Genomic DNA, 19,663 nt, shown 5'->3' with positions numbered 1-19,663 from the left:
AGGGGATTGGCTACCCCGTTGCTGGGGCTTTGCAGCAGACCAATGACTGTGGAGAGGTGGGAACAGAGGCGGGAGCAGTGGGCTCCTCAGCCTATCACCCTGCAGGGAGGTCCCCTTCCCCCTACCATGGCAACGGCTAGCAGGGGCTCATTTGTTTTGTAGATGAGTAATTACTACGCAATTAGAGAATGCTAAAAATAAAGGGCCCCTTTGTTCCCGGGTTATTTATTAATATTAATAGAAGAGTCTGTCCAGGTTTGTGGTAAAGTCAATGCAAAGCCTGTGTGTGTGGCAGAGTCCTCCCTGGATGACCAGGCTTTTGACTGTACCTTCCCAGAGTTAACTTTCCCCCACCTCCCTGGAGGGGGACGGGATGAGCAGGACCCCGTGTTTTTGGCAAGGGTACTGACCCACAGCAGTAAGGTCTTCAGTTGCTATACCCTCCCTTGCAGAAAAAATGAAACAGCATAACCAGAAAGCAAGGACCACTTTCCCTGCTGCAACTTCTTACTTATCCGTGGTTGCATCATCCAACTTGTCTGGCTCTAGAACAAATGGTTCAGTTTGATACGTAAGAGAATCCTTGTTTGTTTATTTGTTTGTTTGCTTGGGTTTAATATCAAACAAGCCTAGTACATGGGAGCTGTTCCCCCATTTGGTAATAGGAGTGGGAACTTGTGAATCCATTGAGCTGTCTTTGTAGCCCTTGTAAGACTGTCTTTAAACCTCCTTCTAAGACAGTCCCCAAATTTACTAACCCCAAACTTTCATGAGGTATTGGGGAAGGGGTTGACTCTTCCCCTATCCTTGGAGGCAGAAAGAGCCTAGAGGCTTCTCTCAGCTCCTAGGATTAATCTCCTAGGATTAATCAGATAGAAATGAGAAGCAGGTCTTTGGGGGTATGCATTGATTTTTCCTTTGTAGAAGGCTTAAGAGTCTGAGAAGAAGGAATCAGGAAGCTTGGTTTCAGTCTTTCTGTCACCCATAGCTAAGGGTTGTTGAAACCTTTTACTCTGCGACTCTCTGATGCTTTCATTTTCTTCTCTGTTTCTCTGTCTCTGTCTCTCCTTCTCTCTCTCTGTCTCTCTCTCTGTCTCTGTCTCTGTCTCTCTGTCTCTTTCTCTCTCTCTCTCTCTCTCTCTCTCTCTCTTTCAGAGAGAGTCATTGGGGACACAAGGGTGGAAGGGGTAGAAGGACAGCAGTGCCTCTTAGACCTGAGAGGAATAAGTGGACAGAGCTCATGCCTTCCAAGTGCTGCAGCAGCCACAGGGATGAATAACCATGAAAATAAGCATGTGTGGGACCAGAGCAATAGTACAGCAGGAGGGATGGTTGCCTGAGCACAACCAGGAGTTATTTCTGAGTTCAGAGCCGGAAGTCAGCCCTGAGCACTTCTGGTGTGGCCCTCCCAAAAAATAAAAGAAAGGGAAAGAAAAAAGAAGTGTGTGGTTTTAAAGTGAGAGGCACAGTTGTGTGTAGTGGAACTAGTCTACTCAGCATTGCTGAGTTCTGTGGCCGGGTTAGTTATCAAGGGCTGGTCTATTTACTAGTGGAAGCCCAAAGCAGGGCCAGCTGTTTGGCTTCTGAACTCAGTAGCAGGTTCAAGTTACCTGGGTTTTCAGTTTAACTCCTGGGGCCCAGGCCATGTGCTGTAAACACATGAAATCAGAATCTTCCAGGATGGGTGGGCCCCCACCTTCTGGAGGAATTCGGGCTCCCCAAGCAGGTCTAAAGCACTGCTGTAGTCTCAAGCTTCTTGCAGTGGTCGAGCTTGTAGGATAACTCCCATCAATCTCCCTAAAAATGGAGCAGTCGAGTTCATCTAGTTCCCATTCTCTGACCTGGAAGAGAGGCCTTTGCTTCCCACAGTTCTGGAGCCCAGAGCTCTCCCCTGCCACCCAAATACAACCCCTGGCCCCCCAGATCTGGCTACAAGATTCTTAACCTTGGAATACAGGCCAGCCTTGACCCTGCTGCAGAGCATATTTTTCTGAGGCCACAGGCCCCAAGGAGCCATAAACAGGGAAGCCAAGTTCTCCTTGACTGTCTGACGAATGGGCCTTCCAGTAGGGTCGGAGTTTGTTTGTTATTAAAGACCTAATTAGAAACACGAGAGGGAGCGGAATGGCGCCGTGCTTGGCTAATTAGTGACATGTATGCGCCCGCTTTGAACTTCAAGGACACAGAGCTATTAGCGCTTACATCAAAAACGGATTAAACTCTGGTGCCTTTATAATCACTGAAGACAGACTGCTCAAGTGGAAAGGCTTTCGTACAGGCCTTCAAGGAGACAGCCCTGGGGCATCCTCCCTCCCCCACCCTCTGCTCCAGCCTGGCAGCGTTTGTATTTGAGGAAAGGAAGGAAGGAATCGCCCTACAGCCCTCAGCATCCTGGAGTGGTTCTTGGAGCCTGAGACCAACTCTCTTGTGTATGTTCTGGAGGTACCCCTGGGAAACCCAGGCATGGCAGAACATTTTCTTCTCCCTGGCACAGTACCCACCCTTCCTTGAGGCCAAGGGTTTTGGGGTCCTGTTTTATTCGTCTGTGGTGGGACACAAGGAAAGGTTATCTTGGAGGAAAGATGCATATCCTGACTCAGGGAGCCCAAATGATGCAGGAGACACACACACACCTCCCAGTTTGCAACACACACACACACACACACACCTCTCCCAGTTAGCAAGTGGCCTCAGACTCCAAGAACTGCCTGCAGGAGACACATACACACCTCCCAGTTTGCAACACACACACACACACACACACACACACACACCTCTCCCAGTTAGCAAGTGGCCTCAGACTCCAAGAACTGCTTGGATAGGGTAGAAGACACATACACACCTCCCAGTTTGCAACACACACACACACACACACACACACACACACACACACACACACACACACACACACACACACACACCTCTCCCAGTTAGCAAGTGGCCTCAGACTCCAAGAACTGCTTGGATAGGGTGGAAGAGCTTTATCCATTGTTTCCATTATAAACCCTCTAAGAACAGCCATTTAGAACCCTCTTAAGAACAGAGGTTAAGAACTGTCCCATGAAACAGTGAATGCGGAAAGCCAGGATATCCTCATTAGCATCAGGCTGAGTCCTGTATGAACTCACTTCACTGTCCTAACCCTTACTTAACACTTCTTTCTCTCCAGGTCAGTCTTTTAGGCTGGAGCATGAGCAACAGGTACTGCTGATCACCACCTATCCCTGGGTGCCTGGCCCCCGGGAAATGCTGAGTAGTTCCTTTTCCATCCTGTATCCTATATAGCCACAGCACCTCCAGCCCCTAGCCTCTCCCCCCACAAAAAGAAAAAACAAAACAAGGCTTTGTCCTAGTGGCCAAAACTTTCCCATATGCATGTATGTGTGTGTGTGTGTATGTGTGCGCATGAATACGTGTGCGCACGCACACACACACACACACACAATTCCTCACTGGATAGTGAGGATATTAATTGGCTCTTCCCACATTTGCCTGGAGGATGAGCACAGCTCTGCAGCCATGCCCTTCCCTCCAGAGCTCAGGGTGGTCTGCAGAATGCAGTGGGCATTCATGAGCATGCAGCACTGAGCCAAGGGTTGGCCAGGCACACTCTGGGGAAAAGACTACTAACTTAAAGTTTTGGAAGGGGATGTGCTTCAGGAACATGGCAGCTGCTGGAGCTGGGTAGTCTTAAGGATTAAATTGGGGGGACCTTCACCCCAAACGTGTTCAGGCGACATTATTCCCACACACCCTGCTTTTACTAAAGACTTTGCATTTTCAGCTTGGGGGACTACATGCACCAGCAAAGACTTTGGCCTCACCTTGCCAAAGTGAGTCATTGGATTATCTAAGGGCCCTGAACCAAGTTGCCTCTCTCCTAAAAGCTCTAGCTCTCAGGATGCTTTCTGCCCATGACCCCATATGCTGCGCCTCAACAGGTCTGACCCAGGTTGGTGATGACACCATGAATTTAGTGAAGTGGCAGCAGGATGTGGGCATGAAGGGGCCACCTGAGCCAGGGCACTGTGCTGATGTCCATTGGCTGTTGACTTGGTATACAACTATGGCCAGCCAGTGCCTTTGCCATGGTGATTCCCATGCCCAGAAACTCTTGTCCTGCCATTTCCCTCTTGGTTATGAGTCACACTAGGTGATGCTCAGGAGTTACTCCTGGCTCTGCACTCTGGATACACTCCTGGCAGGCTGGGACACTAGACAGGATGCTGGGAATCAAACACAGGTTGGCCACATGCAAGACAAGTGCCTTACCTGCTATACTATCACTCTGGCTTAAAATAATAACCTAAGATTTTATTTATGTGCTTTGGGCTTTGGCCACACCTAGCAGTGCTCAGAGGTTACTCCTGACTCTGCACTCACAAATTATTCCTGCCCAGCTCAGTGGAGCATATGAGATTCCAGGAATCAAACTCAGGTCAGCTGTGTACAAGGCAATGCCCCACCTGCTGTACTCTTGCTCCAGCCCCTTATTCTGGCATTTTATTTGCTGGGACTTCTCTCTTCTTCCTTTCCTAGAAGGAAAAACATGCCAACATAGTTCAACTCAGAGGACACCAGGGTCTAGGAGAAACAGGAATCCAACCCTATTACCAGAAAGTTCCTAATTTGCCCTTGTGGCCAGGGCCTTGTTTCTTTGGCCTCCTGGTCCAGGTGCACTTAGAGCTGCCTTACCCAAATGAGGGACCGCCAACCCCTCAGTGCCCTCTCCCCAGCCACCTATCCCGCCTTTTAAAGCCCCAAACCAGTCCCACTACCATCAGGAGAGACCCACCCATAGGCTATGTTCTGTCCAGCAGCTCTGGGATAGGCCCTGATCCTGGAAAGGTGGGTCCTAGAAGTGCCCTTTAGGTGACTGGCCTGTCCTCATGACCCCAAGGGTGTTATCAGTACTGTGGAGTTGGTGCTCGAAGGAGAGAGAAGCGCGGCACTGATGGGTGAAAGTCAAGTGGGAGATGTTGGTGGGACAGTGACTGCAGCCTCGAGCTTTGCCTTTTCTCAGTTTCTTTCATTTCTCTGAGACAAAATGACCTCTCTTATCCAGAGTACTATTAGCACAGGCCCCAGGAAAGGCTCTGACTCTGATCTGTAAATTGTTGGGGTAAGAATTCTTCCTTCTGAACTCCTTGGGTCATGAGTCAGAGATTACTTTAGAAGCACCTTCCTTCCTGAGTTGGATCTGACAGGGGTCCTGTCCCCAAGGTGTGCCAGACAGCACCAGAGATTAAATTTGGCCACTTCAGATTAAGTCACACAGAGTTAGAATTATCCTCAAGGACTGGCTATACCCTTTGGGGGAGCTTGAGTCATGCCCAATTCTGATCCAGCTAGGACTGGGGCCCTTTACCCAATTCCTTTCTCCAGGGCAATTCTAATGCAACTTCCGGCCTTAGGGTCAAGGTACCCCACATACCCAGTCCTGCCCACACCATGCTCTACCTCAGATGCCTCAGCACAGTAAGGCTGTAGCAGCGCGGGCATCCATCTCTTACTTGCCACAAAGCCAGGCTGAGTTTCATTACCCAGCCCTCCCTACCCACGACTCGTCCAGCCCCCATGGCTGGTACCACTCTGACCCACAGCCCCCGTGAGCAAAGACCCAGCACTAACCCATGTGCCCACGGGAGGTGGATCTCCAGGCTCCTTCAAACCCTGAGTGGCCTGCCCTGCACCAATGCTCGGTCCTGGGAGGGCTGTACGTCAGCCCCTGGCTTTCCTGCTCCATGCAATGCATCTTCTCAAGGCCTCCCCAGTGTCCCTTCTCTTTCGCTTCATCCCAAGCCATTGCTTCAGCCTCTTGTCCAGGCCTCACACCTGCCCTGGGTGCCTCTGTGTCCCATAGTGTTTCCCAGATTGCTCTCTGCTGCCCTGTCAGCTCTGTGCCTGCTGTTTCCACACTCACAGGCTCCTCTCAGATTCCTCCTGCAGGTTCCTGGATCTTTTCCCCTCTGCTACCACCCAGCCTTTAACTCATACCATAGTACCCTGTTGTCAGGCCAGGGCCCACATACCACTTTCTGACTCCAAGTTCAGTGCTGTATTTCCTCTCGTTGCCCCAAAGCAGTCTTCCAATTGCCCATCCCCAGAGAGCCCGGCTTTGCTGGGATAGTGATGATGGATTGAATGACCCTGTCTTAGACTCAGCCGCACTCTGGCTAACCCCCAGAGCAGCTCCACACGGAGCCCCCAGCCTTACTATTCTGCCCTTCATGCTCCCATTTCTGCTACAAGACTGCCAGGGTGTTTGCAAGATGTTGTCATCAGGTGGGACTCAGCACCAAAAGTATGCCTCATCCTGAGCAGCAAACAACCGGTCACAGGTCCTGAGATCCCTCTCTCCCTCTAAATTCATCCTACATGTACCTCTAGAATCACCCCTCACTCATACACACCCCACACATGTATGTACCCCATAGACACCCCATATAAATATCATGCATGCTCACACCTTACTCACCCCATGTACATACCCCACTTACAGTTCACATGCTCACACCCCACACACCAGGCACTCACTGTACATATCTATACCCCTCACTCAATTCCCCCTTCTACTCAGCCTGGAACCCCATACTCACACCTGCTTAGGCACTCTGTACATACCAGCTAAACAGAGGCAAGGGCACTTGCCCTGAGAGTAACACCCCATCTCCAGTTTCTGCCCAGCCCTATGTGAGATCATTTCTGGTCCCTCCAAAGACACTGGGAAATGGTTCTCTTTGCCAAGACAGAGTATTGAGTACAGATTAGAAGTCTAGAGGGAAGGGGCATGTCACTGACACTCTAAATTGTGATTGGCCATATTCAAGGTGGGTTCTCCCAGGAGAGGCCTGGCTCTTTCAGACACTTCCCTTGGGGGTGGCTGGGTCCTTCTATGTGCTGGGACTTGTGACTGACTTGGGGATCTGTGTTTCTGTCTGAGACCTGGGTATTCTCCCTGCAGAGCAAGTAAGCAGATGATATGAAGCCTGAGACCCATCCCTGTGCTCCCTGACTCAGGAATCCACCCAGAACAAGTGCTTACTACCCTCCTGCCCTCTACACCTTCTGGCAGCCACCAGAATCTGAGCTCTTACCCCAAAAGGGAGATTTGCAAGATAGCACACAATTGGGCTCGGGCATGGGAGACCAAGGGGAACTTAATGGAGAACTCAGAGCTTTACTGACTTATTTTCAGTATTTCTGGTCATGCCCAGAGTGTTCAGGGCATACTTGTGGCTCTGTGCTCAGAGATCACTCCTGGTAGGGGACGATGCGGTGCTAGGGATCCAACCCAGGTTGGCCTTGTGCAAGGCAAGTGCCTTCCCCACAGACATTGCAGAGGATGAAGCTGGGTGGGGCTGACCAGGCCTAAGAATTGCAATTCACTGTTGTCAGACTCTCGTCAAGCTACTGGGCACCCTGGCACTGGGAAGGGGCAGGGTCCCACCAGCTCTCTTGTGATCTGACCCTTTTAGTGGGGTGACGGGCAGGGTTCTGGACTGCACCTTCCACGGCTGTTGGTGTCGGAATGTGTGTTTCACCCTGTTTCCGTGAAATCGTCTCCTGGGCTGAAAGAAACTACCACTCAGTCCTCCTTAGCTCCTGTCTGAGGGGGCTGCCCACTGCCTGGTCCTGCCCACTGTGTTTCTGGTTACTCATCTGGCCAGAGGACAAAAGCCAAAAAGTTTCTTGCGCACCCCCACCCCACACTTGTTGCCCTAAAATAAAACAGCCTGGTGACTGGGTGTCTTGCAGGAGGGGGTCTCCTTGCTAGGAGAGCCCAGAGTCTTTTGCTGCCTGAGCTCTTTCCATTTTCTCTGGCCCTGAGGAAAACCACATGCAAGGCCAAGATAATGCTGCCTTTTGAATATCTCAGCTGGATATTTGCCTCCCAGAGTGAGAAAGGTCAAATGTTATCTGCAAGCTTAATCTTTTATATTCAAAATTCCCCGTCCCCTTTGTCTGCAGTGGTTCCCAGATCAGCTCAAGCCTCTGTCGTGTTTGTTCTCTCTGACCTCTGCTCTCCCCCACCAGTGGGCTGACTTCTCAGCTCCAGCTTCATGGGGGCCTCCAGCAGGTGGGGGCAAGGGGAGCCCTTCAGTAAGGGGAGCCTAGTGGCCATTTCCCTTTTCTGCTGGGTCAGGAGCTGGCCCAGTTTGATTGGGTCTCCTTTGTCCCTCTGTGGTAGGGTTGTCTCTTCCCATCAGTGTGATGCAGAGAAAGTCTGAAGCTGTTCCCTCTCACCCCAACAGAAGTAGGGAAGAGTAAGCATCAGGGGGTTCAGATGTTCTTTCTTTGTCACTGAAGGCCGCTATCAGGGACAGAGGGAGGCAGAGACGAAAGATGGAGTGAGGAACAGGAGGGATATGGGACCCTCATTTTCCGCAGATGCTGCTGCCTCTGGATGATCTCGCTGTGTGACCCAAGAGCCCTAGACTTGGTCTTAAGCTTTCCAGATCAGTGCAGAAAAGTTGGCAATTAACAGAAAAAAATTATTTTCTGTTTTGGAAAGAAAAACTTGAAGCTACTAATAAAACATGAAAATGAGACCTCATAAATTGGTGGATACACCATCCTCTTGCTGGGGGATGTGGGGGTTGAAAAGGGTGGCGGGCCCAGATGGTTCCTTCTCTGTCCCTTCCTCACCACTTCTCTCTTCTCTCTCTCTCTCTCTCTCTCTTTCTCAGGATTTGGGGGGTATAGGGTTCCTTTTTTCTCTGTGTCACAGGCCCCCTATTCCTAGCTCTTTCTCTCCGTCTCAGATCTGGAAGCCATCAAGAGAAGGACTTGTTTTATAGGTGGTGCTATAACAAAATGGTTCTGTCCTTTTGCTCTGCATTCATACTCGTCTTCTTTTTTTTTTAACAAAGGGAAAAACGTTTAAGTTCCCACCCACCCCCTATTTCCTTCTACTGCAGGAGGTGAGTGTGTGGGTGTTCTGTAGAGTTATTGGCCCTAGCCCTAGACTCCCCACCCCCCCCATTCCTTCCCTCCATCCCCTACTCTCCACCCCAAAAGGGACCTCTGCCACCATCATTCCGGTTCTGTTAAGATGCCCGAATCTTCCATGACATATCCCATTCTCGACCACGTTCAGTATTGATGACTTTCATGCAGGAAACTAAAGGGGGTGGGCAGCCCAGGGAGGGATTAGCCAGTGGGGAGGGGGGAAGTGGTTTGGGGTGCTGAAGAATGAAGGTCTTTTCCTGTTTTCTTTAAAAAAAAAGAACAAGATGCAAATTTGCTATTTAATGGATCCAAAAACAAAAGGAAAAAAAGTGAAGCAAAACAAAACCAAAATAAGCAAAAATCCCCTCTCCAAATATTTTTTTTCCTGGACACAGATTGCTTTGTTTCCTGTCACGGTCACGTTTTAATATCAATATTAACACAATGTGTAGTCTAAAACTAGTTCCTTTGTAGTTTGCATGGGATGTGAATGCTGTCTCACCGTGCCCAGATCTAGACAAGACTGCATGAGCATCGATTCAGATGTGAACAAAAATCTCTCTCTCACTCTCTCTCTCCCATATATATCTATTTCTATTGTGATATTTTGGTGGGCAGTGAAGCACCTCCGGTTGGTTGCCGTAGTGTGTTTGAATGAATGTTTTTTTATTCTCTATATTTTTGGAGCTCCCAGCTTCTTAGTAGTAGCCTGGGCTGAGTCTTCTTGAGTCCCCGCTGGTGTTTCCGCATGGCCTTGGTTGAGTGTTAGAAGTCGGGCCTCAGCTGTTTTTCTCGAGTGTTTGGCTTGTAATGACCGGTGCATGCCTGGCTTCCAGCCTCATACCCAGCTCTATTCTCTGCACACCAGTCCTGAATAGCTACAGTGCTCAACCGAATTTTGGCGCGCCCGCTTCCCCGGCAGGCTCCAACCCGGCGCGGCCCGGAGGCTTCCCAGGGGCCAACAGCCCAGGACCTGTTGCTGATCTCTACGGCCCTGCCAGCCAGGACTCCGGAGTGGGGAATTACATAAGCGCGGCCAGCCCACAGCCAGGCTCGGGCTTCGGCCACGGCATAGCTGTAAGTACTGCCTGCCCCTACCTCTTCCTCCTCCTCGCTCCCTCTGCCCATTTTCTGTGACCCCTGGGGAGGTGGGAGCTGAGGAGAGGGTGGTGGGTCCCCATCAGCCCTGGGAGTGTTAACTCCTCCAACAGATTCCCTGAGCTCCTGCAGGCCAGATGTGCTGTGGGCATCCATGAGCTGGTACCCAGGCACAAGGCAGGACAGGGGGGCCATCATTTCCTTGAGTGCTGAGCAAAATCAGCTCTGCTTCCTGAAAGGGTGGGGACAGATGGTAAAAGAAGATGTGACCTGCTGACACACAGAAGGTCCTCAGTCTCAGCCCTGCCTCCTAATCCCTTCCTTCAGGAGATTGTGGGGGGGGGGGGGCAGGAGAGCAGACTGAGTGGGTGGAGCTTCTGACCTAAGGTCCAGGAGTAGTGCCCAGGCTACAGTGTGAGGTGCCCCCCACTCCCCCCAAAGCCCCCCCCCCCGCTAATGTTTCTTCCACTTTGCAGGGTCCAAGTAAGTCCCCACTTGCGCTCTTTAGCTCCGGCCCCCTGAAGGCCAGATGCATTTGATATTTGTAATGCTCTGTGGTTCTATAATCTGACTAATCCAGGCAATGGAAATTTGCTTAACAGATTTGCATGCTGTTTTCAGATTGTATTGTTCTTCCCCCACCCAGTGTGTGTGAGCATGAATGTGCCTGAGCCCACCTGCTCACGCTCCCTACCATGTAGGAAATAAGATCCTTGGCCCTCCGCAGCCTTTTGGAGGCCGATGGGGTTTGAGCTAAGTAAGATAGGAGTGTCTGCTGTCCCAGGTCAGCTGCCCAGCAGAGCCCAGCCTCAGGGCTGCACTGGAGACATCCAAGCTTGTCTAGGCTGTCTGGGCAGTGAAAACACACACACACACACACACACACACGTAAATACATATTACACATGTACTTACATACACGATCTGTGCCATCTGGGTCCTTGTTCAATTCCACTCTCAAGCCAATATCATTTAAGTCAGTAGTTCGATAAATCCAATCCGCTCAGATCAGTGGTGGTACCAAATCCCAGTGTGTGATTTTTCAGCATAGAGCTGCAGCTACCTGGGAAAGAGTCTCACCACCGCAAACATGATTCGTTTCCATTTTCAGCACCCAGAAACCCAGACCTTGTTTGTCCTGAAAGCCCTAGTTCTTCTGACCTGTGCAGTATGAAGTATTCAGAAATGACCCGGCCTTCCCTGGCCTTCTGCACAGGGCTGGCTTTCTCCCCTAGAGGGCCGGCCTACAAGGACATGGATGGAGACATTGTCATCCTTGCCCAGGAAAGTGGGGAAAGGGGGACAGGGCAGGATTTCGATGTCCATCATTTGGATCATGGGTCTCCCTTTCCTATCACCCAATCTAGTTCTCGATTTTTCCCTGGGTCAGCAGACCGGCTGGGGTGGGGGTGGGGAACCACAGAGTCAGAGCTGGGGCATTTCATCTTGGTCCCTCCTAGCACGGTGTCTCAGAATGACATATTCATGCTGGCAACCACATTCTAGCCCTAAAGATAATCTCCTCTCCCAGAATATGACAATCTGTTCCCATGTATAGCGTGCTGATGACCTTAACAATTGTGCAATTTTAGGGACCTTTGATTGCAGCGGCCTTTACAAATGGATACCATTGAGCAGGTGCTTTCGCTGCCATCTCACTCCGAGGTATTACCTTCTCTGCCACGCGTCTCTGCCCCTCGGGCACGTCCCTGCGTGTGCACCAGCCATGCACGGACACACAGCCCTGTTCCTCCCCATGTTCCATCTCTCTTCCTCTTTCTCCTCTTCCCAGACCTCTTCACAGAGGGGTGGGGATGAGAAAACTGTCCCATCTCTTCATCTCTTCTCCTTGCCCCTGCTTTAGTCACAGCCCCCAATCTTTTTCTTTCTCTGTCTTTTTATTCCCCCACCCTTAGTCCCCATCTGTGATTTGATTCCCTGGATTCCTTTTCTTCATCTTCCCTATCCCTCCTCCTCTATGTGTCTTGAAATGCAATCAAGAGCTTGGGAAACTGGAAGGTGATGTGGGCAGTGCCTGGCCCAAGGGACAGGGATGGTGTTAGGGGCGGGGGAAAGGGATGGAGGCCAAATCTGGCAAACATCAGGTTCTTAAAGGAGCTGGTCATTTGAGGGGGCACAGCCCTTGAGCTCCCCCACAGCTTCGGAGACTTAGCCCATGAAGTTCCGTGTTGTGAAATCACCAGACTCCCATCTTTTAGTGAGGAAAGAAAAACATTTTTGCCAGTAACTACAGAGCAATTATTCCAGATTACCGCACAAAAAAAGCAAATTAAATTAACGCCATCACCTGTGTCATGTGACTTGGATCCCTGCCAGTTTCCTAACCTTTTAAACCAAGCTCAAGTTGATTAAACTTTGTCTTTAAATCACTTTGATGGGGCTGTGGAAGAGGCGTGGTGGAAAGGGGGAAGTGGGGGCCGCCGACTGTGAGGGGCCTCTGGCCACACTTTCACTGAGATGAGGGGACCTGCCACTCCTGATGGGCCTCAGAAAGGTGGGGGTTTCTCTGGGGGAATCAGGTGTGTTCTGGGGCCCACAGCAGCCAAAGGATGACATGAGTGGGGAAGGCCTTTCTCAGCCAGCTGGAGGGAATTAAGTTAGCCATATGGGGCTCCTCCCACAGAAGGGTGGTTCCCCCCTCCCTCGAGGCAGGACCTGGGGGTGTGGACCCAAGTTGAGTTGAGCTCCATAAATCTCTCGAAGATTTTCTCAATGTTGCTGCTAAGGAATCACATCAACTAACACAAGTGCCTCTCTTAACCATTAAACCCTTTAACCCCGCCCGCCCTACCACGTGTGTCCCCCTCGCCTCCACGCCCTGGAGCACTGACCCAGCACTGTCACTGGCCACTGGCCAGAGGTCACTAACCTGTCTGAAGGGGCGCCCACTCAGACTCACCACTAATAAAGCTGGGATGGCCCCAGAGTGGTGTGGTGCTCCTAGAGGGGTGGGCAAAACAGGGGCACCACAGCCCTGATGCAGCCAACCCCCAGCCCTACCCTCTAGGCCACACACCTCAGCCTTCTCCCTCCTCTAGGGCTCTATTTCCAGACAAAAATGAAATAAACAGAAGCAGAGGCAAGCAACTCCCACCTCCTCTATGGACTACTGAAGCCAAATTGAGTCCCTTGGTGGCCCCCAAACACACCCTTTGTCCCCCAGAAAGGTCACTCTCTTCCTCCCCCAAACCATATTCAGGGCTACTTAAGCCAAGTGACCAGGTTCACAGTTGATTCTATTTTTTTTGTTTTGTTTTGTTTTGGGGCCACAGCCAGTGGCGCTCAGGGGTTACTCCTGGCTATGTGCTCAGAAGTCGCTCCTGGCTTAGGGAACCATATGGGACGCCGGGATTCGAACCAACCACCTTAGGTCCTGGGTCGGCTGCTTGCAAGGCAAATGCCGCTGTGCTGTCTCTCCAGCCCCTCACAGTTGATTCTAGGTCAACCATTTGACTGGTGTGACAGTGTTGGGCCTCCCGTTGGCCTGTTCTGTGAAGCTGGTTCTTTGTTGGGTAGATCTCTCTCAATGTCCTGACCTTGAGTTTTTCCTATGTAGATGATTTCTCAGCTGAACTTAGCATCTTCATTGGATCATTATTCATGGGACTTTGATAAAGGCAGGCATAGTTTTTAAATATTTAGCATCTAAAAGAGTGCCTTAAAAAAGTCTCCAAGTTCCCACCAGTTGCCTGAATGGCCAAAATCCCAGCACAGCCACATGGACCCCAAAGTGGGTCCAGCCCACCTGTTCAGATGAGGCAGCCACATAGCAATCCCATAGGAGATGCAGAAGAGCTGCTCTTCGAGCCCATTTTGTGGTTTTGAGGTGTCATTTCCCCAGCAGGGACCCCCATGGGCTAAAAGCCAGGTAACCCCTAAGCAAGCTGGGGGACCTGATCAGTTGGTCATAGTTGGAAAGCACTAATGGAAACTTATGAATTCATGATCTACTCACTGATGCTTCTCTCTCCTCCCACTCCCACATTTCTGTTCTTCTCTGGCATCCTGACCATCTCTGGTATCATCTGCGTATCCTGCAGAGCATCCCTGGATGTCCAGGCAAGACTGGGCGAAGTTTCTGAGTGGCCCTTTGTTTAGGTGATGACATCAGACCTGGACCCCCACCAGCTCACTCCCCATCCCAACCAGAGATGGCTCACTTCGGATCAGGTGGCCGGTATCTCATCATCTCACAGTTCTGCTGTAATATACGACAACAGCTTTTCAATGTGTATATAACCCATGATTTTGGTTTGGTTTGGTTTGGTTTCTCTTGATGGTTTCCCTCCCCTACCCCCCTTTCTCCTTTTTAAATCTCTTTGAATCACATTTGGTAGTGATTTTGATGTAGTCCAGTAGTCATATAGCTTTACTATCTAGTTAAAAGCTAACCATAGTAGAATTATTATCTTAAGGTATTATTTTTTCTTTCGAGAAAAAAAAAACAAACAACTTTTTCTCCCCTGCTTGTTTTGATTCTGTTCTCACTTTTAAAGGATGCTGAGATGGTAAAATGACTCTCAAATGTTTTGGTACCAGTTCTGAGACTGTCTGAACCTCCAGGTGGGACTTGAGTGTACACAGGAACGCCCGTGCAGAGTGGGAGTGGGGCGTGAAGTCTCCACACTGCGTGGTGCGCCCGTGAGATGTAGTCAGCTGATCCACAGACTTACTAGCGGTTTCTTTTCTGTGACGTCTCTTTGTTACCCCAAGTCTCTCTCTTTCTCTCTCTCTTTTCGGCAATAAGGGAAGGACGACGAATGTTTGCAGTGTCCTCCTTTCCTCTGAGTGCTTTTTCTGTTGTTGTTGAAAGAAGTGATATTATAAGGTTTTTTGACATTGTGAATTCTACAAAAGAAATGTTGTAAATACAATTCCATTAACTACATAGAAACTATTAAGAAAGAGAGAATCAAAATGACAAATATTTTTGTGAGGGAGTTGGTCACAGGCAGTGCGAGGCTGGGGCGAGGAGAGAGGAGGCCTCTGGGGGAATGAGTTGGGAGATGAGCCTCGAGCTGCTGGCCGCCCCGGGCAGTTAGAACACTGTTTAGCTCCTTTTGTCTGTGTGTTAGACCTAAGAAATGTATTCGTGTCATACCAGCATATTAACTTGTCTGTGCACAGCTTCCGGTGTTACCGTCTAGTTAGATTTTTATTTAAAATATGGAAAAACTGCTTTTCCCAAGACGTTTTTTAAAGACAAAGCTACAATTTTAATATTTAACATATTTAAAGTTTCAAAGCACACCTGTTTGGCTTGGGTGGGGAAGGGTGGGGACATTTCTTTTTCAGTCTTAATTTTTAACTATTTGATCATTTTCTATTGTCCAATCATTTCAGCACCTCCTAAGGTTCCCTAGGACACTCAGCCTCTCTTCTCCCCCTGCCCTCCCCGTCCAAATGGGTTGGTTCCTCGCTGCAGGCACCCCCAGGTCAGGTGTGGGCAAGCCTGCATTCATGAAACCTTTCTCCATTGACTTTCCATCTACAAATTAGGAAAGCACCCTTTTTGGTTTATATGTTTTTTTTTAATACCTCAGTGCTGCAAGTATCACCAGAGAGGCTATGGAAGAATTCTTCTTTTTTTAATTTATTGTAGATGTAAACAGAATTTTAAAGATTAAAAAGTATAAACATCGCTGCACTGTGACGGGTGGGGAAAACTGACAGTTTCCTGTTTGCACATATTGAGCATTTTGGCTGTTATAATATATGGTCCTCGGTCGGGGAAAGAGACTTATGATGAAGGATATTTTTTAATTTAACTTTTTTTTAATATTGGTAATAGGTTGGCAACAGCAACTATAGAAGTACAACTCAATAGATGGCATTAAAACATATTGTAGTGTGGATATATATTTTTTCTTTTTTAAAATGTGATATTGACGTTTTATTAATATTTTTTAAATTGTTACGTTTATAAATTTGGTACTTAAGGCACAGCCAGTATGAGACACTGAATGCGACATTTATTATAAAGAGCTGCTGCACTCCTATTTTTATAAATTTTACTAACAAGTAGACTAATGTAGACATTCACAGACATGGTAGGGAAAAAGCATCTTCCAACAAAAGGCTCCAAAATGCTAACTCAGAATGGGAGGGGAGAAAAAAAAAAGTTCAATTTTAATTAAACAGCTACGACTTTTTTTTTTTAATCATGTTATCTTTTCAGTAAGATCTTAAGTTGTTTGGTGAGGTTCGATTTTTAGTTTTGGTTTTGTTGTGTTGTTGGTTTTTTGTTTTTTGTTTTTTTTTCAGTTTCCCTTTTATGTTTTATTTCCAAACAACCAGGTTAAAGTAAAATGCTGGGCGCTTTTAAAATACCCAAACAAGTTATAAAATGACAAAATCTACGTTTTCTTTAACAAAACAAAGAGGAAAATAAAATGAGACAATGAGTCCCCAGCAACCCCGTGTGTAGACTCGGGTGCCTGCGGACACTTAGTCCTCGTTGGAGATGTTCTCTGCCACCTTCCTTTCTCCGCATCCCCCATCGCCTCATACAAGACCTTTGGTTGACCGTGGTCTGTTAATAATGTATAAAATGGCTATCTTGTAAGCGTGCTGTCCTGGTACTAGTCTAGTGACTTTGTTTCTCCTCTTTCTTCTAGTACATATTGATAGGTATAACGTAACTAAGGTTTAAAAAAATTAGACATAGTTATTCCGATTTAGGACCAGTAAGGATAGAACTTTCTCTTATTTATGAAAAAAAAAAAGCTAATCATTTGGGGGCAATTTTTTCCTTTCCATTTTTTTTCCAATTTCAAGTTTTAATTTTATTTTTTGCTGATCTGATGTGGTTTCAACTAACCCAAGGTCTCACGATATTCCATTGCCGGCAGACTCGGCCGTGTCTTGTAGATTCCCACCCCACTGTGGATGGGGTGTGCCATACTACCTTAAATGCTAATGCTAGATATGCAAAACTGGATTTTTTTAATTTATTTTTTAAAAGAGGGAGGCATGGTATATTAAAATGATTTTACTAAGAGAAAAAAAAATATTTTTTTAAGAATGCTCAGAAGAAATTGATAATCTGTGTGAATATGTTTTAGATGTTTATAATACCTTTTGACGAGACCCAGTAGCCCATAGCACAAATCTTGTGGAAATCTGATCTGTTTTCATGTGGCTACCTAGGTTAAGGTTCACGTTAGTCCCCCCACCCACCCACTCATCTAGAAGTCCATCTCGAACAATTTTTGTAAATTATTTTAGCTCAGATGTTCAGCCTGTCTTTGTTTCACTTGAGCTCAATGGCGAACATGGGGGAAACACCCACCGCCTTCCCAGGGGGAGTTCTCCTCTTCTTGGGCTGATGGCTTTTCCCCACAATCATAAAGTAGCACCCGTGGGTGACTTTGTGGTTTCCAGATCCATCTGCCTGGGAAGCCCCACCCCAGTCCCCCACAGCTCCTCTCCTTCCAAGCAGAGGAGAGTGAGTGAGCAGCAATCGCTCCTGGACCACACATTCCTGGTTCTGCAGGGACGTGGAGCTTGGTGGGGTGGCCAGGCTCACGGTGTCCTCCCCGGAGCTGGCTGACCCGCTTTGTGGCCTTCCTCACACCCATTGGGAAAAACCAAACCGCCTCACACTCTCTCTCCTAACTCGCTCATTGGCTTGATGCAAACGAAGCCCAAACAGGCCTTTGCGTTTGAATCCTTCATAAAACTTCATCCTAATTTGAACTCGTAGCTCGGACTTTAAGGTAGCATGGCTCTATTGCTGTCAATCTACTGCTCCACTGCACAGCAATTCACAGCCAGTGAATGTTACACACATCTTGCTAGACTAGTAGAAAAAAAAATCATTGGGTAATTGTTGGTTCTAATGACCTGAAAGGTGTTCAATTTTTATTTTGTTTGTTTTTTAAGTTTCTTTGGGGGTGGGGAAGTGTAGTTGGGTCTTTTTGTTGTTGGGTTGGGTTTGTTGTTTTTTTTTTTTCTCTTTCTTTCCTTTTTTCATTTGGAGATTTTGGAAAAAAAAAAAAAAAGAAACTTTTTTTCTTTGGTTCCAAATAGAAAGACAGAACCTATTTTGATCTTTAGTGCAAATGAGGGCTAGGGACTTAGCCACCACCCCACACTGCTTCATTCTGCCATTCACTCACTGCAGCCTAATCAAGAATAAAGCAATATAGTTTACTACATTTTTTTTATTGAAGGTCAGCCATGCTTTCTGTATTGTATTGCATATGAAATTGTTTACAAAAGAAACACTAACTCATACTTCTCTTTCTCGGTTGGGAGTGGCTCACAGGGACAGAGAGATATTGGGGGAGGGCAGTGGGGAGAATTTTTTTTTTTCCTCAAACATGCTTCACCGCCAGGCTACCTTCTGGGGTAGGCAAGATCAGGGGGCGCAGAGGGAGAGACGCAGAGGTGCACACAAAAAAAAGAGGCACGTGCAGGCCTCTTCGCCTTCCCCCTCAGCAGAAAAGCAGCAGAGGTCAGCCCAGCTTGGTCTGGGTATAGACACTACACCACGCAATGCTGTCAGTTAAGCAATACTTTAATACTGTAATATCTTTGCTTTCTTTTTCTTTCTGTCTTTTTTTTTTTTAATCAAAAAAAAAAGTTCAGTAAACTAAAGCATACATACAAACTAGAATGAAAAACCCACCCCTCCGGGGAAGCAACCTTAATCCAAACACTTGGCTCTCGAAAGATCAGAGCGATTGTGAGGTCAGGGTTTTGTTTCTGGGAGGCAGGGGCGGGAAGGGCGGGGAGGGGCCTCCTTGCAAGGCCCCTGCCCCTGCGCTCTGTACATACTGTGCCATCCTGGGTGGGGTCTGTGCGTGTCCTCTTGAGTAGCGTGGGCCGGCCCGTGGGCCGAGCTCAGTGTATTGTAAACTCGGAATTCCATATGTAATAGGATGCAAGTCTAAACGTTTCATGTGGACTTAAATGTATCTCAATAAAACTTTCCCTAGCACTGTGGCTGACCTCACCCTTACTTTTATACTTTAGTATGAAACTGATGACAACTTTGGTAGTGAGTATTTTTTTTATATATATACATATATATGTATCTATATATATATATATCTCAAGCATCTTTCAGGTCTTTGTGTGTGGCTTTCTTAAAGCCCTGTTGTAAAAAAATTACTATGTGGATGGCAGTCTCTCACATCACAGATGTGGAAAGTATAATTTTATATTTGTATTTTCAAATAAATAAGTTTGTGAAAGGTTTCCATCCTCTACTGTGGTCCAGAAATCAATGTGTTTGTCTGACAAAAAAAAATAAAATAAAATAAACTGTTTTGAACAGAGTGGTCTTGTGTTTTTTTTTTTTTTTTCACTTGCAGCAGAGGGCTGGAGTAAAAATTAGCTCTTTGCTGTAGGGGGAACATCACGAATCATCTGCCTCCGCCCCCCAATTTGAGTGTTGGTGTCACCCATTATCTTCCCAGAGAGCTTATGGGATTGTTCGAAAGAAGTAAGAGACAAGATGGAGAGATAGCACAGTGGTAGGGCGTTTGCCTTGCACAGGACTGACCTGAGACAGATCCATGTTCAATCCCCGGCATTCCATATGATCCCCCAAGCCTGCCAGGAGCCATTTTAGAGCATAGAGCCA

At 48.0% G+C, this 19,663-nt stretch overlaps 1 protein-coding gene across 7 annotated transcripts in view; it reads left to right on the top strand.

Annotated features, from left to right (window-relative positions):
* The window catches only part of MSI2 (musashi RNA binding protein 2), a 355,837-nt gene extending 336,482 nt beyond the window's left edge, over window positions 1-19,355 (top strand). For 2 of the 7 annotated variants that reach the window (XM_049772440.1, XM_049772421.1), the window contains 3 exons: window positions 9,875-10,029; window positions 11,643-11,715; window positions 14,112-19,355. In XM_049772440.1, coding sequence (XP_049628397.1) covers window positions 9,875-10,029; window positions 11,643-11,684 — 197 coding nt within the window. In that variant the 3' untranslated portion in view covers window positions 11,685-11,715; window positions 14,112-19,355. Of the gene's footprint in view, window positions 1-9,820; window positions 10,030-11,642; window positions 11,716-14,111 lie in introns of those variants that run through there. The other 5 variants (XR_007494886.1, XM_049772410.1, XM_049772417.1 and 2 more) reach the window with 5 other exon arrangements.
* The last annotated feature ends 308 nt before the right edge of the window (window positions 19,356-19,663 follow it).

The sequence above is a fragment of the Suncus etruscus genome, chromosome 1, assembly GCF_024139225.1.
Source record: "Suncus etruscus isolate mSunEtr1 chromosome 1, mSunEtr1.pri.cur, whole genome shotgun sequence".
Classification (NCBI taxonomy): domain Eukaryota; kingdom Metazoa; phylum Chordata; class Mammalia; order Eulipotyphla; family Soricidae; genus Suncus; species Suncus etruscus.
Note: the sequence above shows the minus strand (reverse complement) of the source record. Positions and strands in the feature narration are given on the sequence as shown.